Source organism: Fusarium tjaetaba, assembly GCF_013396195.1.
Source record: "Fusarium tjaetaba strain NRRL 66243 chromosome Unknown NRRL66243_c0000097, whole genome shotgun sequence".
Classification (NCBI taxonomy): domain Eukaryota; kingdom Fungi; phylum Ascomycota; class Sordariomycetes; order Hypocreales; family Nectriaceae; genus Fusarium; species Fusarium tjaetaba.
In genome coordinates, this window is record NW_023501293.1 from 121,509 (window position 1) to 147,666 (window position 26,158).

At 48.4% G+C, this 26,158-nt stretch overlaps 10 protein-coding genes across 10 annotated transcripts; 7 read left to right on the forward strand and 3 right to left on the reverse strand.

Annotated features, from left to right (window-relative positions):
- Nucleotides 1-2,245: 2,245 nt before the first annotated feature.
- On the forward strand, nt 2,246-3,694 carry FTJAE_5162 (uncharacterized protein; the record flags this gene model as incomplete). Its single annotated transcript, XM_037351640.1, has 1 exon — nt 2,246-3,694. One exon carries the CDS (start codon nt 2,246-2,248, stop codon nt 3,692-3,694), a length of 1,449 nt encoding a protein of 482 aa, XP_037207766.1.
- Nucleotides 3,695-4,260: 566 nt separating this feature from the next.
- On the forward strand, nt 4,261-5,298 carry FTJAE_5163 (hydrolase of the alpha beta superfamily; the record flags this gene model as incomplete). The annotated part of the gene is made up of 1 exon (XM_037351641.1): nt 4,261-5,298. One exon carries the CDS (start codon nt 4,261-4,263, stop codon nt 5,296-5,298), a length of 1,038 nt encoding a protein of 345 aa, XP_037207767.1.
- A 565-nt stretch (nt 5,299-5,863) lies between these two features.
- Nucleotides 5,864-7,161, forward strand: FTJAE_5164 (alcohol dehydrogenase; the record flags this gene model as incomplete). The annotated part of the gene is made up of 4 exons (XM_037351642.1): nt 5,864-6,434; nt 6,483-6,766; nt 6,817-7,089; nt 7,138-7,161. 4 exons carry the CDS (start codon nt 5,864-5,866, stop codon nt 7,159-7,161), a joined length of 1,152 nt encoding a protein of 383 aa, XP_037207768.1.
- Nucleotides 7,162-8,061: 900 nt separating this feature from the next.
- FTJAE_5165 (metallo-beta-lactamase family) lies at nt 8,062-9,095 on the forward strand (the record flags this gene model as incomplete). Its single annotated transcript, XM_037351643.1, has 2 exons — nt 8,062-8,430; nt 8,478-9,095. 2 exons carry the CDS (start codon nt 8,062-8,064, stop codon nt 9,093-9,095), a joined length of 987 nt encoding a protein of 328 aa, XP_037207769.1.
- Nucleotides 9,096-9,862: 767 nt separating this feature from the next.
- On the forward strand, nt 9,863-10,885 carry FTJAE_5166 (transcriptional activator Mut3p; the record flags this gene model as incomplete). The annotated part of the gene is made up of 1 exon (XM_037351644.1): nt 9,863-10,885. One exon carries the CDS (start codon nt 9,863-9,865, stop codon nt 10,883-10,885), a length of 1,023 nt encoding a protein of 340 aa, XP_037207770.1.
- A 687-nt stretch (nt 10,886-11,572) lies between these two features.
- On the forward strand, nt 11,573-12,497 carry FTJAE_5167 (reductase; the record flags this gene model as incomplete). Its single annotated transcript, XM_037351645.1, has 2 exons — nt 11,573-12,278; nt 12,331-12,497. 2 exons carry the CDS (start codon nt 11,573-11,575, stop codon nt 12,495-12,497), a joined length of 873 nt encoding a protein of 290 aa, XP_037207771.1.
- A 147-nt stretch (nt 12,498-12,644) lies between these two features.
- On the reverse strand, nt 12,645-14,115 carry FTJAE_5168 (uncharacterized protein; the record flags this gene model as incomplete). The annotated part of the gene is made up of 4 exons (XM_037351646.1): nt 12,645-12,953; nt 13,140-13,635; nt 13,692-13,811; nt 13,946-14,115. The coding sequence occupies 4 exons, from the start codon at nt 14,113-14,115 to the stop codon at nt 12,645-12,647; spliced, it is 1,095 nt and encodes a 364-aa protein (XP_037207772.1).
- Nucleotides 14,116-14,569: 454 nt separating this feature from the next.
- Nucleotides 14,570-15,526, reverse strand: FTJAE_5169 (monocarboxylate transporter; the record flags this gene model as incomplete). Its single annotated transcript, XM_037351647.1, has 1 exon — nt 14,570-15,526. The coding sequence occupies one exon, from the start codon at nt 15,524-15,526 to the stop codon at nt 14,570-14,572; it is 957 nt and encodes a 318-aa protein (XP_037207773.1).
- A 2,099-nt stretch (nt 15,527-17,625) lies between these two features.
- Nucleotides 17,626-19,354, forward strand: FTJAE_5170 (quinate transport; the record flags this gene model as incomplete). The annotated part of the gene is made up of 3 exons (XM_037351649.1): nt 17,626-17,716; nt 17,770-18,295; nt 18,346-19,354. 3 exons carry the CDS (start codon nt 17,626-17,628, stop codon nt 19,352-19,354), a joined length of 1,626 nt encoding a protein of 541 aa, XP_037207774.1.
- A 79-nt stretch (nt 19,355-19,433) lies between these two features.
- On the reverse strand, nt 19,434-25,844 carry FTJAE_5171 (uncharacterized protein; the record flags this gene model as incomplete). Its single annotated transcript, XM_037351650.1, has 4 exons — nt 19,434-20,628; nt 20,676-24,452; nt 24,504-25,101; nt 25,151-25,844. The coding sequence occupies 4 exons, from the start codon at nt 25,842-25,844 to the stop codon at nt 19,434-19,436; spliced, it is 6,264 nt and encodes a 2,087-aa protein (XP_037207775.1).
- Between the last annotated feature and the right edge of the window lie 314 nt (nt 25,845-26,158).

The window sequence follows — 26,158 nt, forward strand, 5'->3', positions numbered from 1 at the left end:
ACCCAATACACAGTCTTTCCGCCTCCTTGAGATCGAAAATGGCGACAGCAATCGCTCAATCAGTTGTACTCTGAGATCGCACTCACTGGAAACGGCACCGTTGTATCAAGCGCTGAGCTACGTATGGGGGCCTCCAGCCACGAGCAAAAGCAAATCAGTTCAATGCAACGGCCACGACTTCTTCGTTACTGACAATCTGTACGGAGCTTTGCATCGCTTGAGAGAAATAAAAGATTGTCGCTTGATCTGGATTGACCAGATCTGCATCAACCAAAATGATCTTCAGGAACGTTGTCAACAAGTCAGTATCATGAGAGATATATACAGCAAAGCTCACCTCGTCAACGCTTGGTTAGGCGTGACAGATTCACCCGAGTCTGCCCGTGTCGCTGATATGATCTCCATAATGGCATCTGATAGTTGGCCTGGCATCGAGAACAGCACCAATCCTGTGGACGATAAAACCCTGGAATCTCTTGGCCTACCTGCAAAAGACTCCCAGACCTGGGTAGCCTTCAACAATATGCTCGCCCTTCCATATTTCTCAAGAGTGTGGATCATCCAAGAGATAGCCGTGGCCAAAGCCTATAGGATCCTGTGGGGGAGCATCATTATCCCTGGCGCGACCTTTCGGAGGTCTGCAGCAGGTTGGCTATTTATACCCAGGGTATTGCAAAATACAGCTACAGCGCATGCTGTGAAGAACGCGATTATGGTCCTAGTGGGAAATCACCAAAGTAAAGACTGGCCTCATTTAGTGTCTAGGTTTGTGGAGCACGAAGCATCAGACCCCGGGGATAAAATATATGCCTTCATTGGGCTCGCAGATCAGACAGGGTACGACATCGTGGCAGACTACAATAAGCCTGTTCTGGAAGTTTAGGTAACTGAGAATCTCGATATTCTACGCTTCTCTACGGTTCAGGACCTCGATACGAAAACAGGACCGTTATGGGTTCCGCGGTTTCACAAGCTGCAAAAGCAGCCAATATTTTCCCAAGAGGAAGCACTTTCCTCAAAAAACACCAAAGCCCGAATGGACCAAGATACAGATCAAGGAACATTGTCATTGCGGGGAATCCATGTCGATGCTGTCGCTATAGCGATAATGCCATCTATGCCAAGTGAAGATGTATGGGAAGAAGTCAAGGCAAGAACTTGGGCAAAAGATCCACGCCTCACGGAGGAAATGATTCTGGACTCATTAGGCTGGGGACCTGTTGCCTGGATCCTACAAGCATTTGAGATGATGGTGCAGCATGAAGATGTAATTCTTGAGAAAAACGGCATTGATTTGACAACACTACTCCTAAGCACGCTAACAGCCCACCTGGATCCAACCCGCTACCTGGTCGGTTTTAAAGAGTACCTATCATCTGCTCTAATACGACTTCTTGTCATAGAAGGCAAGAAAAATGAGATAAGAATTCTCCTCGGGCTTCTGTGCCTTGTACTTCAAGTGTGCCCACCAACACATGAAAGACAGGGGATTTTCGACGTTGAGGAAGAAGTACAGCAACTGAGAGAGATACTCGCAGAAGTACATGACAACCAAGGTGACATCGATTCGTCTGTCGAGCTGGTCAAAAGTCTCAAGATTCCACCACCCACGGGTCAAAGCAATACGCCTAACAGCTTCAAAGATGTGATGGAAGTAGATCGGATGTTTTTCATAACCGAATTAGGGTACGTCGGGATTGGACCTCTATCGATGAAGCCTGGAGATCATGTTTGTGTTCTTTACGGTGGATGCACGCCTTTTGTTATGCGCCCGGTGGATGGCACTAGTGATGAAGATTATTTATTCTTGGGGGAGACTTTTGTTAACGGGTTGATGAAAGGAGAGGCTTTGGATGACGAGGGTGTTGTTGAGAAATGGTTTCGTTTAAAATGAAGAGCGGAAGAATCGCTACGTTTGTATAAGCCCTTGAACTCGGATTAGTCCCTGAACTGTTGCAATTTGTTTTTAACATTCTGGGGTATCAGAGAGGGCTGAACTCATGCATGATAACCTCAGATTTACTAGCTCGAAGATATTTATAGAAAGAAATATGCGAGGACCCTAAACAGGACTGAAATGACAGTAAGCTGCATGAAAGGCCAGCAGCTGATTGGTGGTAAGACAAAGCTGAAAAGGCCGTTATCTCGAAGTCGAGGACTTACTCACAGCCTGATTTTGGTATGCAGTATATAACAATAATGCCTCATCCTTGATCACGACCCTTTGGTTTAATCAACACTGACCATGGAACATAAGTCATACTTCAGTTACCCCATTACCCAACCTTTCCCCTTCCGCTGGTTTACCCCAGTTGCTATCATAGGAGGTATCGTGTTCATCGCACTCTTCACTTTGATGAACTTTGCCTCGAGTAGCTATGAACTCATCGTCCAAAACTCACTGGACCCCAATGCGACTGTTGCCAGGCGAGGCTTTCTGCATCGCTACCCATCTTTCCTGACCACCAAAGTCCAGCCCAAATGCCAGCCCGCCACGTTGCCAGTAAACAGCGATTCCTTCACAAATAGCACGGCTTTGACGTACACGTTGACAAGCGTTTGGGAGAGAGGAGAAGCAGGTCAGCGTGTCATTTCGCCGGCTCTAACCTATCACCGGAACATTCTGCAGAACTGCTCTGTCCATTCTGTTGAGACCGACTTCGATTCGCTGGACAGAGCTGGAAAACAGATCGGATTCTGCGAATGGGGCGCCGTGCTACGGTCGTACATTACGTGCAAGATTGACACACCGGCTGGAGAAGTCTTCTTCAACATGACGCAGACCTACGACTACGTTCCAGAGACCGTTTCCTTCGATAGCCTCGGCAAGTTTCTTGGTACTGGGTTCCTTAGCCGTAACAAGACAACACAAGCTAGCCTCTGGTGGGGCGAGTCATTAATGTCAACATTCTGGGGAGAAGTCACATTGATGCTGCAGGATCAGCGGGGAGCTATCAAAGACGACGATGATAAGATAGAACTCAACAAGGGGACAGTTTCTTTCATGATCAACGATACGCTCCCTAATATTGACGACCCCGGCTTCTTCAGCCTCGACTATCGTTTCTACGGTAGTAGAATCGATGAGGTAGCCTGTTGTCCAGGCTTACCGACTCCCTTAACGGCAAAGGCCCTGGATAAAAGCGACACTTATCCGAACATATGGCTAAAAGCAGACTCGCTGGCCAAAGCGGCTTATTCAACTATTCTCGTCGATCTTGGCCAGAAAGCTGCCCCCAAGTCCAACATCCTTACCGACACCAAGTTGCTGACGCGTTACACGGAGAATTTCTCAACAGCACGCATGGCGAATCTGAGATCAGGTCCAGCGAATGACAGTTACAGCGCATTGAAGCAGACGACGGGTGACTTGGATATCACGCCGTCGGTCATCGCTACGACGTACATCTGTCAGGTCCCGAGGCTCAAGCCAGCAGGGAATCTCATCGTTGCTATTATTGTAGCTGATCTTGTGTTGCTTCAAGCTGTATGGCAACTCTACAAGCTTTCGGCTGAGTTTTACCTGAGTAAGAAGAATCGGGAGACGGCTCCGTGCGAGAGATGCTCTGTTGTTGGGCAGGCAGATGATGGCGTACCACCATCTATGCCGAGTCAGGAGAGTGGGCTCGAGTATTTTCCACTGGTCAACACACCGAGGCAGAATGAAGCTCTGTTGACAGGGAGTAGGGTTTAGTGATGGTGGCCCAGCAGGCTGCTGCAGTCTGCAGACTTAATGCTCACCAGCCAGACATAGAGTATTGCATGATGAAGATATTTTTCAGTTGCTGTAACATTCATCACCTCTCTTATCACTCCCTTCCTCGGCCTCAGGTGTTTATTTAGACTATTTTATTAAGCTTGAATGGGAAGCCATGGGATGACGTGCCTTGGAAGCTTCCATCCCGCTTAAGGTCCGGCGCTAATGCAAGCTGCTGACATTTAAAGATCCACTCCCCGCTACAACACAGACACAAATTCTTCACTCCGCCTGCACATGCTTGCTTTACTCTTGATGACAATGAGAAGGCATCGGACAGACACTCGGCAAAAAAGTAAATTGGCACGGCTTGGCATAACTAAGCCTCAAGGTTGACGATGGTGAAGTACGCGGCCTGGTGGTTCATCCGCTGTCATGACGCATGTTAACATGGGGTCATGAAGATATCGGAGATATGGAATATATAACAATCAACATATCGCCTAAATAGAATCATCCATTACCATACTTCTAATCCAGCGAGCACACTGTAACAATACACTATGAAGTCCATCCTCAACTACGCTGCCCAAGGCATCATGGCCCTCGCAGCTGTGATGCCCGCTTCTGCGCAGAACCTCTCCTACGGCGCCGTCAACTTCTACCGTAGTGAAGACGTCGCTATCCAGCCCATCCACTTCAGCACTATTTACAACACCACCATCGTCGGCAATCTCTTCACTGCCAGGAACATAAGCCTCAATGCCAGCTCCCCCGCCATTGTCGTCGGCCATCCCATGGGTGCAGTCAAAGAACAATCCGCCAACCTGTATGCCACCAAGCTGGCAGAGCAAGGCTTCATCACGCTGACACTCGACCTCCCCTTCTGGGGCAGAAGCGACGGCCCGAAGAACCTCGTATCACCCGATTTCTACACCGAGGCCTACAGCGCCGCAGTCGATCACCTTGGTACTTACAACTTTGTTGATCGCGATCGAATCGGTGCTCTTGGAATTTGCGGCAGCGGTAGTTTCATCATCAACGCAGCCAAGATCGACGCTCGCATCCAGGCCGTCGCTACTGTATCCATGTATGACATGGGGACCGTCAATCGTCAGGGTCTTCGAGGAGCCGTATCGGTCGAACAACGCAGAGCGGTTATCGCCAACGCGTCACAGCGGAGATGGGCTGAAGCCGACGGAGCTCCAACTGCAATCACGGGCGGGACTCCGAACGAACTAACAAGCCAGTCTGATGCTGTCTCTCGTGAGTTCTTCGACTTTTATCGTACCGTCCGTGGCGAGTTCACCCCTGAAGGCTGGCAGCGCAACCAGACTACTAGCCCTTCGCTCGTCACCAATGTCAAGTTCCTCAACTTCTACCCTTTCAACGACATCGAGACCATCTCCCCTCGCCCGCTCCTGATCATTTCTGGCGATCAGTCGCACTCTAGGGAGTTTAGCGAGAATGCTTATCGTGCGGCTGGCCAACCCAAGGAGCTTTACTGGGTGCGTGGGGCTGGCCATGTTGATCTCTATGATCGTACTGAGATTATCCCTTTCTCTAAGCTCAGCGAGTTTTTTCAGGATAACCTGGTTTAATACCTAGAGCTGCAGCTATAAAACGATCCAAACTTCACTTCTAAAAGGCGTTACTTCCGCAGGTTCAATTGAAGTTCCGTGGGGAACGACCTTGGCGTTTCGCATTTTCGAACCTTATCTCGTTCTCTAGATAGAAACAACAAATTCTAAATTGTTAGCCAAATAGAACTATCATTCGTGATATGGCTTTACCCTCCATCGGATTTTGGATCGGATGTACACACACCGAAAGGCATTTGTAGATTCCATCGTCATCTGATTGTTTCTTTTCGCATTTAGTCTTTTGGCGCACAGCAATTCTGTCAGCACTGTAAACATGAGCACCAGAACCCCAGTTTTCCGTCAGCAACTCGCATTAGCGCTGGATGCCACAGTGGTTATAGCGCATCAGCCAGGTGCATTAGCGTAGACGATATGCCGGGAATGACGTGAACAGGTTGAAAGCAACAACTTTATATACAAGCTTTATCGGAACACAATTTTACACGTAGTTCTTACTTATCCTTCTTTCAAGTCTCATAGTATTCAGTACCATAGAAATCTGCATCTCAAGCCATCTATCATCATGGGATTCCAGACAGCACCGAAGCTCAAGACTCCTCTTGGCCTCCATCGCATCCTTTCCCCAACCGCTGAAGTCAAGGTGTCGCCAATTTGTCTCGGCGGCATAAGCATCGGCCACGAATGGAAGTTTTACACCGGCAAAAACGAAGAGCCGTTCAAACTTCTCGATGCTTTCTACGAAACAGGTGGTAACTTCATCGATACTGCCAACCTCTACAACAACCAAGAGTCAGAAAAGCTCATTGGTCAATGGATGGAAGAACGTGATGTCAGAGATCAGATGGTCATTGCGACAAAATACTCTGCAGGCTATCGTGCTTTCGGCGATAATCCAGAGCCGTTACAATCAAACTTTACGGGTAACTCTGTCAAGAGCATGCATATCTCAGTGCGCGATAGTCTGAAGAAGCTGAGGACGGATTACATCGACATTTTGTATGTCCACTGGTGGGATTTTGCGACGCCTGTTGAGGAGGTCATGAGAGGTCTTCATGTTCTTGTAATGCAGGGAAAGGTACTTTACCTTGGTATCAGCAACACTCCTGCCTCGATCGTTGTCAAAGCCAACGCTTGTAAGTACTGTCCAGCTATCGGATTGAATACATTGCTAACCTCAATAGATGCAAGACAACACGGTCTCACGCCGTTTTGCGCTTACCAGGGCAACTGGAACGCAGCCCTTCGCGACATGGAGGGTGATGTCATTCCAATGTGCGAGGACCAGGACATGGCGATTGTATCTTGGGGATCCTTGGGCACTGGATCGCTACTCACGGCCCAGCAAAGAAAAGAAAGAGAAGCCGACCCAGATGCACCGAAGCCTCAGATCTCAGATGTCGCGTTAAAAACTAGCGAGGCCCTGGAAAGAATCGCGGAGCGAAAGGGAACGACACTACAAGCCATTGTGAGTCTCTATTCGTTCTTATTCATCAATGGCGGAGCTAATATAACCAGGCTCTGACGTATCTCTTCCACCAATCCACGTACGTGTCCCCCATCGTTGGGGTCAATACCGTCGAACACGTTAAGGCTATGCCTGATGCGCTGAAGATCAAGCTATCCAAAGAAGAGACTGATGAAATTCACCAAGCATCGCCGTCCAATCCAGGATACCCCTTGAACTTCACGCAATATATGCAGCCAGTGAAATATGACCTGTCATGGACACCTGCAGATCACCAGCAGTACCAAATGGCAGCTTGGATAGATGCCCCTCCCAAGCGTCTGGTAAGTGTCCACAAGCTTCTAAATCGGTCGGCGAGCTGACTCTTCTAGCCGTACCAACCGAAAAATTGGTAGATAGTGCAGTGGCTTGGGCGAAAATGGACATCTTTGAAAGCCGAATAGATTCTTTTGTAATGTTGATACAAGAAGGTCTAAGCACCGAGGTTGCCAAACCCATTCTGAAGCGTCGGACATCCGATGAAGCTATCCCGCTCGGCAGTGACAAACCATTTATTTCTTGTGCTCTATCCAGGGTCTTGTTCGTTGGCGGCCGCCCTGGCAGGCGCTAGCGCCAGGCCAGGCCAGTAAAGCTTAATTTACGAATTTCCAACGGTCTTGACAAAGATATTTTCGGCAACGGTTGCCGTCTCATCATTGGAGCCTTTAATTATTGTCTGGGCTCTTTGGGTTCTGTATCTCCGACCTTTCTTATTCCGGCGACTCATACCCAGCTATTCCACCACATTTCTCAATGAACCAGATCAGTAGGGAAAAGCGGGATGGCGAGTTTTGTCGTAGTGAGAGCATAGAACGCGATTGTATTTTTTGTGCTGTCCTCAAGTACGCTCTGATCGCTTCAGCGTGCCATTGGATATCAGCAGTAGTATTCCTCTTTGATCGCATTTTCCATGAGCACGTGAACTCGATAAAATGAGAAACCCGGCACTTGATGCGCCAGCAGTTAGTAAACTGATCTCGGTATTTCAGTTGAATGCCGCAGTGGGGAGATGTGGAGTTGAGGATTAGAAATGGACCCACTACCTCACGATGACCTCCCACTTTGCTTCTAAGTGGCATTGACAACATGTCCAAGCTCAAGAGTCACCATGTAATTCAAAGGCATCGCGAATTATTATATATAGGATTACCTCCCAGCAATGGAAATGAGGGAACCACACAGAAATCAATCAAGCAAGCAATCACAACAAAGGCCTACAACTCAACTTACAACCCTTCTCAATATCCTTCCCAATCATGCGTCTTACAACCATTTCGCTGGCCCTTCAGTCCATCGGCCTCATTAGCGCCAGAGCAATCAGCCACCCCGGCCTTCGTGTAGAGACCTTCATAAACCATGGCTCTTCCTTCGACATGGTCTCCTCATTGATCATCGGCTCTCAAGCCGCTGTCCTGATCGACCTGCCCATGGCAATCGAAGGAGCAGAAGCCCTGGCCGATTGGGTCCGCAACACTACCGACAAGCCACTTGTCGCTGCTTTCACCACTCACTTTCATCCTGATCACTACCTCAGTGGTGGTGCGCTGTTGACGCGATTTCCCGAGGCCAAGTACTATGCCAATTCCAAGGCCGCGGCTGAGATCAAGAAGGAAGCAGCTCACAAGGTATGCAGGATAATACCATGATGTTTATGATGGCTAACATTGAGTAGGTCAAGCTGATGAAGGATGTTCTTGGTGAAAAGTCAATTGTCAACAAGGTTCATCTTCCTACGCCATACGACTTTTCATTCTTCACCCTGCCCGGCGACGAAGCCACGCCAATCCATTTCTTGAACCCTCTCACAGGCGACACCGTCGACGAAACACTCTTCTGGATCCCATCTATCAAGACCTTAATCGCTGGTGACTCCGTGTACGGTCATGACATGCATCTTTGGCTCGCAGACTCTTTAACCAAGGCCCTCACCGAATCTTGGCTCTCAACCCTCGATTTGATCGAGTACCTCAAGCCAAATGTCGTCATTCCCGGACACAGCCTGTCCAACAAGAAGTTTGGCTGCTCAATTGATGTTGATCATACACGCACTTATCTGAAGTATTGGCAGAAGGAGATTGAGGCCAAGGGTCTCGATCACTTCACCCCTCAGGTCATCTTTGATAAGTTCAACAAGCAGTTTCCTGGCCTGCTCAACTTGAACTCTTCTACCTCGGCTTTCCTGCTGAACAGCACGGCTGAGCAGTTTGGTCGTGGTGGAACGCGACAGGTTCACTACATCAACCTCGCTGCTTATACCGATGTCGCGGCTCTTGATGGGTGGACTATTTAAACAGTTAGCTGATGTTTGGGGCAGGGGACTGAGTAACAGGGGGAAGTTAGTGTTTTGACAGTTTGTGTTCATGTATCGGCAGTTGGTGCATGTACTGTCGATAAGGATAGAGTTTCTTTTGGACGGAGTTGTTTTAGAGTACGGAGTTGTAATAGATAGAGTAGAAATAGAGGTTTTCATTCGTCATCTGTCGCAAGTTAGCCTCTGGGCGCATCCAATCAGAATGTCGATCAATTTGTCAGCACTGCTTCCGCGGAAGACAAGATAAGCCAATGTCAGCATCACTTCCTTCAATCACTCAATCATCATTCTATCAACCATCTCTACTATCATAACGTTAGAAATGCCGCCAATACAGATGACTAGAAAGGTTGTCACCGAAGCCCACCTCCCAAGGTAAATTAAGTGCTAACGGCGTGTGATAGGCATGCGACGTCTGCTACCGCAAGCGGATACGGTGTGACGGGCAAAAGCCCCGATGTTCTCACTGCGTTTTGTACAAATCCGACTGCACATTCCAAGCTACTAGCCGTAAGGCTGCAATCAGGAAACAACCAAATGGTACCGCGGCCGCTTTGCAGTCTCAAGTGCGATCGCTTGAGACGAGTCTTGATGAAGCTCAGCAAAGGATAAAGGAGCTTGAAGAACAATTAACACAGAAAAGCAGCATTCAAAGTGATCCGCCCCATTCGGATGAATATGACGTCAGTTACCTTGAGTCGGGTCTTGAGTTACCGCCTCAACACGAGGTCTTATCCGGAGTCAACATGTTTCTTGCAACCTTCAACACTATCCTGCCCCTCTTTCATCCACAGAGGCTTCTATCTCGGGTCAGTCTATGGTATGAGCTGCCCCATCAGCGCGATACCTCGACTTGGGCGGCCATTAATGTCATTCTCTCCCTAGCCTATCGGCATATCCCAGACGAAGAGAAACCGCCTAATTACAGTACCCTGCACTTCATGAATAAGGCCCAATCAGTCCTTAATGATATCATGCTGGGTGATTCAAGTCTCCTAGACGTCCAAACGATTGTCGGCATGGTCGTATTGTTACAGGCGACATCAGATTTGAAACCAGCTTCGGCTCTGATACCCATTGCTTTGCGTCTTGCTCATGGACTTGGACTGCATTCAAGACCGAATTCGGAGAATCTGAGTGTTTCTGAAGCTTTGGAGCGAGATCGGGTTTTCTGGATTGCTTACATCCTCGATCGAGATACATCGATGCGCACAAAGCTACCTCCTATTCAAAGTCAAAACGACATCAGTATTGACTGGCCATCGGCTACACCTACTGATGGAGCTGGTATGCTATACACAGCTGATAACTCGTCTAGCTTCAACTTCTTCCTGTCACGTGTGCAGCTTGCACATATCCAAGGACAAGTCTATGAAGCAATGCTATCCAAGTCCCCGACCGCGTCAGACGTCTACGTCCGTCTTGATAACGTGACTCGAATACACCAGATGCTAGATGATTGGCTTGCCCGTATCCCTTTTGAGTTTTCACCCATCGCCATTACTCAAAGCGGGAATGCAAACCTACAGAGGGCCTTTGGTGTTTTGTACTCAAGTCATCTCACCTGTCGAAGTGTGGTCTGCAAGGCTCATGCCATGGAAGCACAGTGGATACCAAGTCTTCAAGATTTTGGAAGAAAGGCAGTTGAGCAAGGGATAGTTGCAGCTCCACGGTTGCCAGTGGGTTGGAATAATCTTGTTTATGAGTCCCGCCAGTACATCGAACTGTTCATAGCTATTGATCATAAAGATCCCGCCTTTATTTGGTAAGTCCCCTGTTACTCTTCCTCGTCCAACTTGCTAACCTCGGGGTTATAGGATGACTGCGTGTACTTATATCTCTGCGGCGGTATGCCTAACAGCCAATAGCCTCTTCAACCCTTGGCATACAAAGGCTGAGAAGGATGACCAGTTGATCAACCCCGCGTTCAATTTTCTGGATGATATAATACTGCAAGCACCGCTTCCACCGTTGAAACGTTTACGTCATTCGTGGGATGAGCTCCTGAGGAATTCCCGCGAGATGTCATTTCGCAAAGCTGTACAGAATGTGGATTGGCTTGAGGCCACTTGTAGCTGACGACCTACAGAATATCCAGGTAGAGATATAAAGGTGTTTACCTCTCGGTTGGTGCTAAGATAGAGGTGGAGCTTGGTCCTGTTGTTTCTCAAATGTCCAAAATGTGGAGTCTTTTGTAGCCAGGTTGCCATGATGCCATATCCATCCTCCGCGGAACAGCTAACTAAAATACATTACGGACTTAACGTTGAAGGTGTTCCGCGGAAGAGTAAAATACATCATGCTTATCAATAAAAAAGAAATAAAAAGGTTCTGATCTAGTAGTATCCACTCAATACGCGGTTGCAGGACGTATATAATTGTCGCACCCAGGAACGAATATTCCCCAACACCATCCTATTAATCACCTTCTATTATCTTCCCCTTTCCCATCCAAAATGGCACCTCTCCCACTACCAGGATTCTCATCATTCACCAAGTCATGGCACTCTGAGCCATATCCATTCATCTCGCCCACAAGACCAGAGCTCTCAGCTGCTGGCAAGAACATTGTTATCACTGGTGGAGGCACTGGAATTGGTCAAGCCACTGGCATCGCTTTTGCACAAGCTGGCGCCAAATCCATCGCCATTGTCGGTCGACGACTTGAGCAGCTTCAGACCTCGGCAAAGGAGATCCAGGCAGTCAATCCTTCAACACAAGTCCTGTTTGAATCAGCAGACGTAACTAAACTTGAGTCCATAAGCACCGCGATGAAGAACATCGTTGCGAAGCTTGGCAAAATCGACATTTTCATTGCCAATGCAGGCATGTTACCAAAAGCTGGTCCAGTCTACGGCTATGACGAAGCTCAGCTCCGCCAAGGGTTTGAGATAAATGTCATTGGCGTCTTCAACTCCCTTCAAGCATTTCTCCCCCTCGCAGCCCCGAGTGCAAAGGTCATCTACGTCGGCTCTGGCATAGGCCACTGGGCCCCAATGGCAGAAGTCCCTGGTGTGTTTAGTTACGCCGCAGCCAAAGCAGCTGCTTTAAAGATGGTTGACTACTTCGCGTTCGAGAACCCCAACATCCATGTCGTCAGCATCCAACCTGGGATCATTGCAACAGAAATCAATCCCGATCTGAGTGTCGGTTTCGATACAGGTTCGCTTACAGATGTTACTCACATTATTACTTCCGAAACTAACAAGACCAGTGGAGTTGCCAGCTCATTTTATGGTATGGCTTGCGTCAGAGGAAGCTGGCTTCTTGAGGGGTAAGTTCGCCTGGGCGAATTGGGACGCCCAAGAGCTACTGGAGCAGGCAAAGGAGATCGAATCGACTAGACTTTTGAGTGTCACTCTGAATGGGGTTGATATGTAGGATTTGTTAGTTCAAAAAACCCCACAGGAGCACCGTGTGGTCGGTCAGCTATTTAAGTGGTGCTGGACTATTTGTGGTCTTTATAAAAAGTCTGCATCAATCTTGAGCTTCGTATATCTCACATGTACTGTTGAGAAACTTGACATATTATGAACTTCGGCTAGCTTTCGTCGTCTGGCCTCCGAAGAGATAACCAAGATTAACGCTCTTTTTCTTCGATTCAAGCTTCTCTCGCCTTCTTCCAGGGACCTTAGTCCTCTCCTTTTCCAGATTCGGTTTCGGCTTGTCGTTCTTATTCATAGGCCACATGGTCATTACAACTTGCATTCCTGGCTCTACGGTGCTCTCCCACCTTGATGGATCTATCAGGTTGCCGTCAAAATCCATGAGATCATAATGACGAGCATAAACCACTTCAAGACAAATGAACGCTTGTTTGATCATGTCTTCAATGCCCTACAATGGGTCAGTATCCGGAAGTTATTGTCATAGAGCTATTCAACTTGCCTCCCACTTCTGAACAAGATGGTATGGGAACGTGAATTTTCGGCCAACGGCATCTGTGAAGCGGACGACTGGGACATCGCTTTGTGCGGGAGAAGGACTACTAGGTCTCACCTCTTCTTTTCCAGGTTTACGTACTATGTTTCCTGTGATCTCGTCTTTGGACAGACATGTCCAGTCCGCTAGAAGTGTTTCGACAAGAAGTTGACCTGCTCCAGGTTCGTAAATGGCTATGTGTAATTCTGCTGGCGTTCGCACTGCAAGAGCCGTTCTATCAAACGCTGAGCCTTCATGTCCTTTGACAGTATCCTGTTCTTCTTGAGTCTCTGAGCCTTCTCTGTGTTTATAAGAGCTTTCGAAAATAAGTTCAAAGAGCCATCGGCCTGTCCCGTCAGATGACCCATGCCCATGGACCTGAACCTGCCCTGTAACATCGTCAATCTCGCTATCGGAATCGGTCTTTGGTTGACTTGATGATTGGCTAGTCTCAAAGCTCTCGTTATCTGAGAGGTCAACCATACAGTGGGAGGCTGCGTAGGCGAGATTCTCTGATTGCTGGCGGAGGAGGGGAATCTCTGACTCTGGTTCTTTCTGCTTGCCTTCGCTGGCGGAATCTGGCTGAGTGACTTGGGATCTGCACAAGAATATTAGTTATCATGGTATCAGAACAGAAGCTTAGAAACTACTAACTGTGCTTCCTTTCTTGTTGTCGCTGCAAGGATCGGAATGTTGAGCATCAACTGAATAGCAGTCTTATGGCTCTCAATCAGTGTGAGCTTGTACTGCACTTCTGACCGCTTGAAGCTCCATCTAAAATTTTGAAAGCCCCTAAAGTTTTCCATGAGCCCATAGATATCATCATGTATCTTGGATATACGGCGAGTCGCAGACCTTGTTCTGCGGAGAAGTTTGCGACTGCATATATCGGCGCTCTCTTGCAGTACCCGGCGAAGTTCTGAAAGAATGCAAGACAGATCCGAGATATTGCGGCTATGTCTGCCATCTCACGCGAGGCACCGCGCGTCGATGAGATAAAATGGTAGATCGCTTTTGAGAGCGACGTGCCCGCAGTTGCAATGCCTGCAATACTGGCGATGATCGATAGAGGATCCATGGCGGTCAACCGTGATATCAAATTTGATATCACGTCAGGTCAGAAATGAAATGTCGAAACTGTTCATTGCAAACAGCGGAAATGAGATGAGGGGCCACGCTGCCCTGCTGTATGCCTTGACGTCTCTGTAACCAATCACGGTGTTGAACTGCACAGCCTGATTTTGCGATATGCCTCACCAGTTCTTAATGAGACTGCTGACTGGATCTTATGCCATATGACGCAATGTATCTGCACAGGAGGCAAAAAGAAATTTTGAGAAATAATACAAGACTGTTCGGACCGAAATGTGAGGAGGCCAGATGATAAGGAGACATTACACAATCATTATTTCTTATTCACAACAGGTATCTAGGGCTACAATACAGTCCCCATGCCTTTTTCCAAGCGCTTCTGTTCGACAACCTCATCGTTTTTGCCTTCCTACCTTTATTTCCCGTACCTTTTGGTGCTTTTAAGCACTGTTACTGCCCTGCTTTGCCTTGAGATCAGCCATCTCCTTCATGTGCCGTCGCTTCCTAGCCTCCCAGAGAGGATACACGCAAAGACATGACGCGAAAAGAATAGCCACGCCGTTCCAAATCTGCGCACCCAGAAATGCACGGTTATGCTGACCACCGTGAGCCTCATCAGCTGCCAGTGCAATCGGAGGTCCGATTAATGCTCCAAACCCTGCCACCCCATAGACAATTCCCATTCGAGTACCGATGACAGCCAGTGAAGGACATAGGTATGGAATGATGAACGCAGGCAAGGTCGTGACTGCACCAGAGAAGAAGCCATATAAGATGAGGAAGACAGTAAAGCCGCCCAAGTTATGGACTGCAATCCAGCACAGGGCAAGGATACCAGATACCGCGATGTTAAACATGAGAATAGACTCCGCTCCCAAGATCTTCTTATCCACTATGGCTGCAGGTAGGATTCGGCCTAGGGCTTGCGCGGCGTTGAGGACAGACAACATGTAATATGAAAGATCCTCTGAGACGGGATGGTCAAGGCCCAACAGACCAAACGAGGGGGTGAGAATGTATGGTACGAGGAAGCCCAGCCATATAAAGAAGGATGCGAACGTAAATACAACGAAGGCTTTATCCTTGATGATCGACTTGTCGAAGAGCTGTCGTGTTGGCTTCTTGACTGCTTGTGTACTGGGCTTGATGAGGATTGCCGCGGTTGTCAGAGTGAATAGAGCGATAAAACCAATTGCCCTGCAAGCCCAACCAAAGCCACCAGAATCCAGCAAACGACGGACTACAATTGGGTAAATAATACCGCCGAAGGACCCTCCCGCCGTCGCACAGCCAAGAGCCAAACCACGACGCGTCGTAAAGTAGGGAGGGATCATAGCAACGCTAGGGATGTACAACAGCCCAGTGCATATGCCTCCAAGGACACCCCATGTCAACATGACTTGATAATATTGCGTCGATCAACTCAGCATCATAAGTGTAAAGGTGAGCATGAGACTCGAGGCGATGAGGATGGGATAGAAGTATCCTTGATCAAAGAGTGGACCGGAGATGACACCGATGATGAGGATAAGGGAGACTTGGAGTGTACCGATCCATGATATCGCAGACGAGGAGTGTGTTTGAAGAAGCGTCGTTTCATAGTATGTTTGGAACACGCCGAAGCTGTTGGCTAAACCGAAGTTGTTGAGGTTGACTCGTTGTAGATGGTTTCCAGTACCGAAAGAGTCCTTTTTCAGTCTCTCTTTCCTTTGTCGAAGTTGAAATATCAGAAGACATGTTTGCCACTGATGCCAGGAATCTCTCAAGGTCACCATCAAGCTTCTTAGGTTCACGAGCCAGCCTTTATACTGCATCTATCCAAAGGGTCTGAAGCTGCGTTGCCGCAGATCAAACCAGGGTGAGGTCTTGATAGTCCATTTTGAGATAAGTGACAGCGGCAGACAACACGGTTTGCTGTTTTGGTCTTTGCCTTATGAGACAGTGTCGATCATCGTCATGCCTTGATCTTTTGAATTGCCTAATCGAGAAAGCTGGTCGTATTCATGTCGATGATTGGCTGTTGGGAGGAGTGATCCATTTTCAGGGCACTGACATCATTGCTGGGTGGGGCAGCTGAAGTCTTGGTTGTGTTTGTCAGCCATCACCAACTGCTACAAGAGACAACGCGTCTTTTGGTGATGACTTTAAATTCGTAGGACCACTACATGCTATGGCTGTTGAATTAATGTGGACGTGCTTCCAAAGGGGACGTTGAGGCAAGACTGCGGCCGACCTGAGCGACCAGTTGTTAGGTTTCTCCCATTACTTGAGGCTGAATGACTTCCATCATAACTACGGTACGTAAAATCACGTTGAACTGGTTGTGCACGAACATAGATCTTACATCAGAGAATACTTCTTGTACGACTCAGAAACTAATAACTCAACACTCTTCAACAGATCGGGAGCCCAGATCATGATGTCGAGTTATTGGTTACTGCAAATAATGTTTGTTGATTACCCTGTACTCCTCCAGTCCGCTTGAGTTGCCTCTATAATTAGCGACGGAACAAGCCGAGTTTTTTGTCATTCTTAGTAAACTGATCTTATCAATAGCTGTAAAATACAAGTTCATAAAAGACCCCCAAGCAAAAGTCCAAGTCGACAGAGGATGCCATTCGCAATACCCCCCAACTTGACCGTCACAACGGCCAGACAGACATTCGTCTCTGGGGAAGCTTAAATAGAAGCATAGCTCAACGCTTTCTCATCTCCAAACCTTGCTTACACATGTCGGGAGAATGCTTTCCCACATCACGGCATCTCCAGGGTGAACTCGGAGTCTTCTCGCACGAGTAGATGTAACGTTGGGAAGTAGTCAGTAATTGATAATAAACCATTGGTTAGAATTATCGGTCTATCCCTTCAATCTCGCTCTTCCAGCAGGGAACCTTTGGGTTTGCGGGCGGCTTGTACTCCACTATCCACTTTCCATGTGCCGGATATCCGTGATGATCTTTTGCTGACCCCGCGAAGAAACGAGAAAAGTCACGATGATTTGGGGTAGAGGCATTTAACAGAATCCGTAATATCTCGTATAATAAGAGGCTCACTCCGAGATCTACGATATTATAAGCATATCGTCATCTTTCACAGCCTCCTTCTCTATAAAACGATGCAATGGCAACTCCCGAACTGCTTCTCGAAGCCATCATGGAAATCTCCGCGTCTCACGGTGAGATGCGGGGAAGCACTAGCAGTCACAAACTCGCTCCAATTGGACCGACAAGTTCATCGGGCAACTAAACTAGGTATCTCCGCAGTGATGCCGTTGGGATGAGGAGAAAATAAAGTGGCGAATTCTCCGCAATCGGCACGAAATATCCGTCTAGAGGGTGCGGAGAGTCCTACTAGGCCGTGGAGAAGCCTCCGTTTCCCCCCGCTGGTTATAGAGACGATCCCCAATATTTCTTAACCATAAATACTATGCCTATTTCTCCCTGACTGATGTTCTGTACCTTTGTGTCGAAGTAGGTCATTCAGAAATTCTGCAAAAATGAAGTTCACGCTTGGAAACAGAGCCGCTATGGCGGATACGCCTAGTGAGGTTATGAACTGGCGCTTATACTGGAGTACTTTTGTCTTCGGTTCGTCACCCAAGCTCAGTCACTGATGTGTCAATCGCTAACTTCTTCGAAAGGTGTTCTAGGTGCCAGTCGTGGTCTCGACGAAGGTCTCGTCGGAGGCATGGTCACGCTCAAGAGCTTCAAAGAAGAATTCGGCCTCGATCACGGATCCGAAGAACACCAAGCCCAAGTCGAGTCCAACATCACCAGCATGGTTCAGATCGGGTCCATCGCTGGTTCTCTCCTTGCATTCTTCCTCTGCGATAAGATCGGTCGTGTTAGATCACTTCAATTCCTTTGCATGCTTTGGCTTGTTGGTTTCATCATCGTAATTACTAGCCATGGAAGCGTGGGACAGGTTCTGGCTGGACGATTTATCGCTGGCCTGGGTATTGGTATGACTGTCGTTGTTGGCCCGACATACCTTGCGGAGACTGCACCGAGGGCTGTGCGTGGTATGCTCACCAATATCTTTGCCGGTTCTGTCTACCTTGGTGTCATGGTTGCGTACTTTAGCAACTGGGGCGCTTCCATCAACATGCCCGACTCATCTCGATACCAATGGGTTGCACCTCAAACATGCCACATTGGCTTCTCTGGGTATGTCTCCCTCTTCTTCACTGTCAACACCTACGACTAAACTTTGGTAGACTACTTCTCATCCTATCCTTCACTGTCCCTGAAACCCCACGCTGGCTCACCATGAAGGGTCGAAATGAAGAGAGCACCAAAGCCCTCTGCAAGCTTCGACAACTCCCCGAAGACCACCCTTTCGTCCAAGCTGAATTGTACGGCATCCGCGAACAACTTGAGCGAGAGCAAGAAGCCATCCTCGGTGTCTCCCGATGGGGTAAGATCCGAGAACTTCTCACAATTCCCGCCAACAGATATCGCTTCATGCTCGGCTTCATGGCTCAGCTCTTGGGTCAATGGTCTGGCGCTAGTGCCATCACCATCTACGCCGCTGAGTTCTTTGGCGTCCTAGGAAAGTCTGGCCAGTCTGAGAAGCTCTTCGCTACTTGTATTCTTGGTGTCGTCAAGTTGGTCTCTGCCTATGCATGCGCTTTCTTCCTCGTCGACTTCATCGGTCGTCGTCGATCGCTATATGCTGGTATTACTCTTCAGACCATTTCAGTTTTGTACATCGCCATCTTCCTTGCCATTGTTGGCACCAAGACTCTTGAGGATGGAACTTTGACAAGCACACAGAAGCATGCTGGCGTTGGCGCAATTGCAATGCTGTACATCTCAGGTGTCGGTTGGACCATGGGTTGGAACTCTTTCCAGTATCTCGTCAACGCTGAGATCTGGCCCCTTCGCCTTCGTGCCCTGGGTAGTTCCATCACCATGTGTCTCCATTTCGCGAACCAGTACGGCAACACCAAGGCTGTTCCGCTTATGCTGCTTCACATGACAAGCAGTGGATTCTTCTTCTTCTGTGCTGCTGTCTGTATTCTCGGTCTCATCTGGGTCTGGGCATTTGTTCCCGAGATGGCAGGACGATCGCTTGAGAGCACCGATGAACTGTTCTCTCTGCCTTGGTACAAGATTGGTCGCTATGGAAATAAGCTGGCTCCTGATAATGAGGCTATTTTGGCCAAGGACGAGAAGGCTGAGATGAAGCGGGAGGTGGAGGTAAGTCAACTGGAGCAAGCATAAAGATGTTTGTCTAGTAAACAGGATTATAATCTTATGGGATACATGAACAGAAAGTACTGATGATTCTATTGTTCTGCCTCTAAACAAACTCCACGAAAGCTTCACTACCTCTCAGTGTTCGTTTCAACTCAGAAAGTCTTTTACAGTAATCAAGAGTCGACTCTTCCCAACGACGTCGATGAGAGCCTTTCAATAGAGTCGTGTACTCTGTTTTGCCACTCCATGGCCTAATGGCGCATTCACCATTGAACGCCTTGTCTCCAAGCATCCTCTGATCTTGAAACCGCCCAACCAGTAACCAACGAGTGATGTCCGGATACGTTAGACTCTTCTCAAGTCCACTAACCAGCTCCTCGTTCTCATCGGTGTATTCGAGAACGGCGCCTCGTCGGACAAGTAGCTTGACCAGCTCTAAATTCCCAAAGGTAATGGCGCACATGAGAGGTGTCCCAAACCAACACCCTACCTTATTCACGTCCCCTCCAAGGTCTAGCAACAGACCCGTCGCCGCCGCATTGTTTCGAAATACCGCTAGACACAGAGGGGTCCCTTGAAATCTACTCCTCAGGTTCAAGAGAACGCCAGCGTCGTGCGGTGGTAGGGATCTGTATAACCGCTTGACCTGGCTTGTTGTGCAAAACACGATGGCATTGTTGAGAATGCTGCCTGGGTTTGGTACAGGAGAAAGTAATGGCTCATCAAGCAGCCGATGTTGGGACAAATAGTCGACATACCTTCCTTGAAGCAAAGGGAAAGCAAGCATAGGTATTCCATCATCGCTCCTTTGGTGAATATCCAGCCCTTTTGACAGGAGGTACTTGAAGGTGGGCAGCGATGAGCTTTCTTGCGATGCCTTGAGGAGAAGATTTGATCCATCTATGTCCCTATATTGTAATGTAGATGGCCGCTCTTCTGCCAACAGTTTCACAACGTCTAAATGACCCATGAGAACACTCAACGACATGGCAGTGTCACCAGACATGTTGCTCGTTCCAACAATGGCATTGTGTCGCAAAAGTTCCTTCACCACAAGGACGTGGCTGTGGCTAGCCGCGAGGATCAAAGGCGTGTCGTGATATTGATCAAACACGTTTAGATCAGCGCCTTGCTGAATCAAGAACTTGACCATCTCAACATTTCCAGTTTCCGCTGCAACTTGCAGTGGCGTCCTATGCGGGAAGACGACCGGATCATGGTTATTGAGTAGTGCGTATTTGAACTGCTCAGCTGAATCACGGTCGAGGGCAGGACTCAGGTCATCCTTCCAGGCGTTGCTGGCTCTGTTAATACGCTTGATAATTCCTGAACAGGCTTCACTTACTAGTATTCACCGATATTCTCTCTACAATGACCCAGTATGAGCTTCAGGACATTAGAGTTCCCTCTACCAATGCAGTCGCAAATGGCGTCAATAAGGTGTGCTCGAGTAATTGATCGCGACTTCAAAGCAGCTGAAAGCAATTTCTCAATACAGGATGACGGCTCCATGGCGGTGACAGCGTGAGTGAACAGATTTTGGGTGGGGTGACGTTTGCAAAAAAGGCTGTATGTGCTTGAACCCTCGTCGAGTAGCCAGTTGGCGATGACTGGCTTCTGAGCTCTTATAGCGGTGAAGATAGGGGTGCAGGAGTGACAGCTTGGCAAAGGCTGGTTGATCAAACATCCCTGACCGACAGCCACCTTGCACTGCTCAAGATTGCCATTCGTGATGGCGGCTTCGAATTCTCGTCTTCGGGCCAGCTGTAGCCCTTCGTTGGAAGTCAAATCCTTTATCATTTCGCCTGTTGCTGCAACCTGGCCCCGGGGAAGAGGAGAGCCTGATGCCAGTAGAAACGAGGCGAGGTCGTCGAAACCAGTCTCGAGGGCATAGTCTACGGCAAGTTTCCCATCTTTGTCTTGAGCAGAGATATTGATCCCCTGATCTAATAACATCCGACAGCAAGCCATAGACCCTCTCATCACTGCTGCATAGTGAAGCACTGTTCTTCCTTGGCGATTGCTGATATTGATATCGAAGAACTGGTTCTCGAAGAAGTATGATAAGAAGTCCGGCGCGTTGGCTGCAAAGTGTAGTAAACTGACTTCGTCGTCAACTATCTTTGTCTGTGCTCCGTTCGCGCTTGTATAGGTGGAGGACGCAACAAGTTGCCACTGGGATGGGCTAGAAGACTTTTCGACTATCCACTTGAGTATATCAAGCTGACGGTTGCTGACAGCCCACTGAGGAATTCCCCAGCCATGAACGTCAACAGTAAATGGATCATGCCCAATATTCGATAGGCACTTCACCAGTGGTAGGTCCTTTTGCTTTGTAGCCTCGATTATTAACGGCGTTGCGGGGGCGATAGTCGACTGAACAAGTCCCTTATCGTCGAGTGCTTTGATCAGAGATATCTTATCTGGGCTTGAACCTTTGACAACCAGCTCCAATGGGCTCTGTCCAGTCAGACCAACCGCGTTGATACCTTCAGAAGCACCAGTCTCCAATATGGCCTCGAATGCTTCAATACTTGCTTCTCCACACGCTATCTCAAATAATGACGTGGGGTTGCTTGACATTTCCTCGGGGACCGGTCGATGAACGTCAACACCGAGATCAATGAGCTTTACAATAACCTCTGGATTGACCCTCGAAATAGCCAACCTGAAGAAATGGTAGCCATCGTCGACAACCTCAAGCGAGGTACTGAGTTTTGAAGAGCCCACAACTTGGGATAGAAGAGTGGCAAACGATGTTGAGCAAAAATGATCGCTGAGATAATTCTTCAGGGATCCAATTAGCGGAACCAAACCAGATATTTTTCGTGTACTCTCATACGAGGAGAGAACACCGTGATTAAAGAGTGTTGTCAGATCTCTAGAGAAATAATAGTAACAGTCCTCGAGGGCAGAGGCATCAACGTCGCAGCAGATCTCTTCGACCGCTAGGCCAGCACAAATAAGTTCCCAAGCATGTTTCACTTTACCAGAACTTAAGAACTCATTGTCCTTTGGGATGAGGATCTTCAACATTTCGGGGTCCAAAGGTATTGTCTCATCAAACTCCATAGAAGTGTTGTGATAAAGCCAGCGCTCGAAGAACACTTGAAACGGGAAGTTCCCTGAGCTGTCAGCACAGAATGGATCATAGAGCTCGGCCAAGGCTCGAGCAAACTCTGGAGTGCATGTGGCACTCAGATGGTGCATAGGTGTCCGTTCAGTGTTAGAGACGTCAAAAACTGCAACTGCTTTATCTCGCAATGCGGTTAATAGCTCTAAGGAACCAATTGATGCGACATCATGCATTATTGAGCTCTGTGACACGTAGTAATCTGCCTTGGCTGGTAGGGTCTCTAATAACTCGAGTACTAGCTTGCTATGACCGCTATGAAGAGCAGCAGAGAAGGGTGTTCGGCCATCGTTGTCTAAAGTAGCGAGATTTACCAAGGCGTTTTCATCCTGTTTCTGGAGTAGGGTCATGATCTCTTCGTGTCCGTGATAGCAAGCTGAGTGCCATGAGTTCTCGCCACCTTTGTCTCTAGATCCGGGATTGGCTCCTCGAGAAAGAAGAACTGAGGCTACCTCTGTGTTCTTTGACTCACAACTGATGTGCAAACAGTTTTGTCCAGAGATACCACAGACATTTGGATTAATACCAGACCCAAGAAGTATCTCGGCTATCTTGCCGCTGTTGGCTGATGTGCTTCTAGCCGCCGCACTGAGCAACTTGAAATCGTTCGGCTTCGCAACAGCGTCGCCATAACGTGGATCCGAGATGAGTGTCGCCAGCTCGTCGACTAATCCAAACCTGGCAGCAATCCCAAGTGCTTGTCGATACCCAAGGTCACTATACCTATAAGCTGTAGGGCTGAGAGCCATTTGCGGTAAAGTGAGGCCACGAGCACGAGAGAAAGACAACGCAGCGGCTGCCAGTGGTTTCCACTGAGGGAATGCTTCATCCCCAACAGCTAAACGAAGTATAGCCTCGAGTACCAAGTCATCAGACTCATCCTTGCACTCAAACTTCAAAAAAGCTGTGATTGCGTCTTCTGGCACGGCAGATGTCGGACGAACGAGTGGGAGAAGGCAATGACCTGGCAACGAGTCAATGGCTTGAGCCATGCAACTATGGCCCTTGATGACATGTGCAGTATCAGCGCCATTATCCAAGAGAACATCGATAGTGCGAGCCATTTGTTCCACGATACGATAATCTTCCATCTGTTCCTCAAGGGCTCCTTCGTCTACTCGAGCGATCGTCATGGCAAGCGGAGTGGCGTTACCTCGCACCTCATCCACATCGATACCACTGTCAATGAGGAATTGGCACAGCTTGGGAATTAGTAAGAACGCCGCGAGGTACAGTGGGCCGTTCATCAATTGGTGCTTAGCCCACAGCTCGAACTGTCCCCCAGACAGTACTGCGTGAGCCCATGCTCTGAAGTTCCCAGTCTTGTGGATATCGAAGAGGCACTTGAGAAGTTCCAGCACAGTTTCTTCTTCCATGACTCTCAGGTGGATGGAATAAGAAGTTGTGTGTCTCCGTATCCCCATAGGGGTATAGACGGCGAACTTGTAGAAAGGGTGCTTTTGGTTCCTTTCTTTGTCGTAAGCTTCCTCGACTGTATCAATGATAGTCGGCACCCGATCAAAGTGTGGAAGCAACAGGTAACTAATCGAAGTTTGTGCGAATGACCGGTAAGCAGCCTCTTCGGAGTATCGAAAGTCTCCGACTTCAGTCCGTTCTAGGTATTCCAAGACTGTAAAGTGGGCAAACTCGAAGTAATTCCCGTCCAGCGACTTTCGCAGCAGACATCCACAATTACGTGATATAACCTCAGGCTCGATTATGTCATCAGCTTCAAATAAATCCATATCTTGCTGAAATGAGACTGCTTCGCATAAACTGGCGATGTTCATCTTGGGTGATCCCAATGCTGTCCACTGGAGGGCTCTTCGGATACAGGTCTGTGTTTCAGGTGGACACCGCATGACTCTTTGCAAAACACGATCATAGGTCTCGTTCAGAGTGGGGGGTAGCTCGGTTAAAGCTCTCTTTCGAGCTTTGTTATTGGGGAGGCTGCAGATGTGGTCGATCTGGCAAGCCACCCACCGAAACCTAGGTGATATTAGCTGTCTGTACTCCCAAGGCCATCAAAGGTTAACTCACACTCCTTGAGCTCCGTGCACTAAAGTGTGAAGTATATCCTTATAGAGATCCGGGTTCGTCCGTTCGATGCTTTTGAGCACCTTTCGCTTGCTGACTTCTGCAAGCGTGTAGTCTTCCAAATCCCTCACATGGGCTGAAACCTCAATGTGTTCAAACCCCTCAGCGAGCTGCTCACGGATCTCTTCTTCCTTTCGGCTAAAGAAGGCACAGCTGACAGTCTCAGATCCATCTACTATCGCTTTCAAGGACCGGGTCATACGGGCTACCTGATCACCGCATTCGTCCAGCCCATCAACTATGACAAAGACCTTCTCATAAACTTCAGACATGCATCCAACGAGCTCACCAAGATCGTCTAATCTTGGTTTGGTGGGAAGCTTGTCGTCGGGATGTAGCATATCGAAGTATTCTTCGAGAAGATCAAAGGCCTCTTCGCCCTGGAGACCAAGTTGGACTGCAAGTGCCGCCAGAATATTCTCGGGAAGACATGTATCTGGGTTCTTGTAATCGCAGAACGCGAAGCAGACTGCTGTCAGATCGTCGCTCTGTTTAAGAACAGTCTCGATGACAAGCCCACACAAAACAGTCTTGCCGCTGCCTGGGGACAATTTAGAAAACCTCCAACCTGATAAAGGGTTGCAGCTTACCTGGGATGCCACTAAGCCACAGTTTAGAGTTTGATCCATTCTTCCACCGTTCAAACGTTGAATCGTCACTGGTAAGCCAAGACCCAATGGCTTCATGTCGCAGCTCCCGGCTAATATCGAGATAGTCCTGAGGTTTCACGCGTAGAAAGAAATTCATGACCTCTTTGCGTCTCTTGTTAAGCTCAACTCGCGTCTCAAAACTGATCCTCCGTTCGATCATGCTATAAATTTCATCCTGCTTGGCCAGACTCTTGATCAAAGCGTCCATACTATCTGCAGAGAGCGCAAGTTGAAGATTGGCGCGATGATTCGCAAGCTCGGCACCCAAATCCTTTGTCTCCTGCATTGAAAAGGGCCATTTCAACCTGCGAACGAAACGCCGCGCTGATTTACCGCCATCAAAGTCAGAAAGCGCTTTGTCAAGCTTACTATTGATCTCATTCAATGTCTTCTGGCATGACTCAAGATGTTGCGGTTTAAGAGCTGGATCGGAGTCTCGCTCTTCCAACGCCGAAGCCAACAATCTCAGGTTTTCGAATATTCTAGCAAGATCTCTTGTCTGGGCGGCGAGGTCTTGGGCTTTTGACGGTGCATCTTTGGCTTCCTTGCAGAACTTGGTGAGTAGTTTAAAGACAGATCCAGTGAGTTGCACGAGGCCAGCGATACTAGCGGCCAAGCCGATGGCCTCCGCCATGTTCGAGTCGTGGATATTGTAATGGTGAGTAGTATTTGAGGGGCAGGCTGCAGTGAGATTGAGGTTGAAACGGATGGATCAGAGTGGCGAAGCTGATGATGGGATGACCCAATCATGTCAGCCTTTACACGCCACAAGATCCCATGACTTAACAGGGATTGTTAACAGGGGTAGAAGACGAGAAATTGGTTGAAGATCCAAAGATATCTCACTTGATAACAACTTGGTGAAGACTGAACACCAACAGGTCATGTGGCATCGACAGAAATCGATATTGACGGAGTTAGCCCCCTTGACTTTCTCGTAGAAAAGGA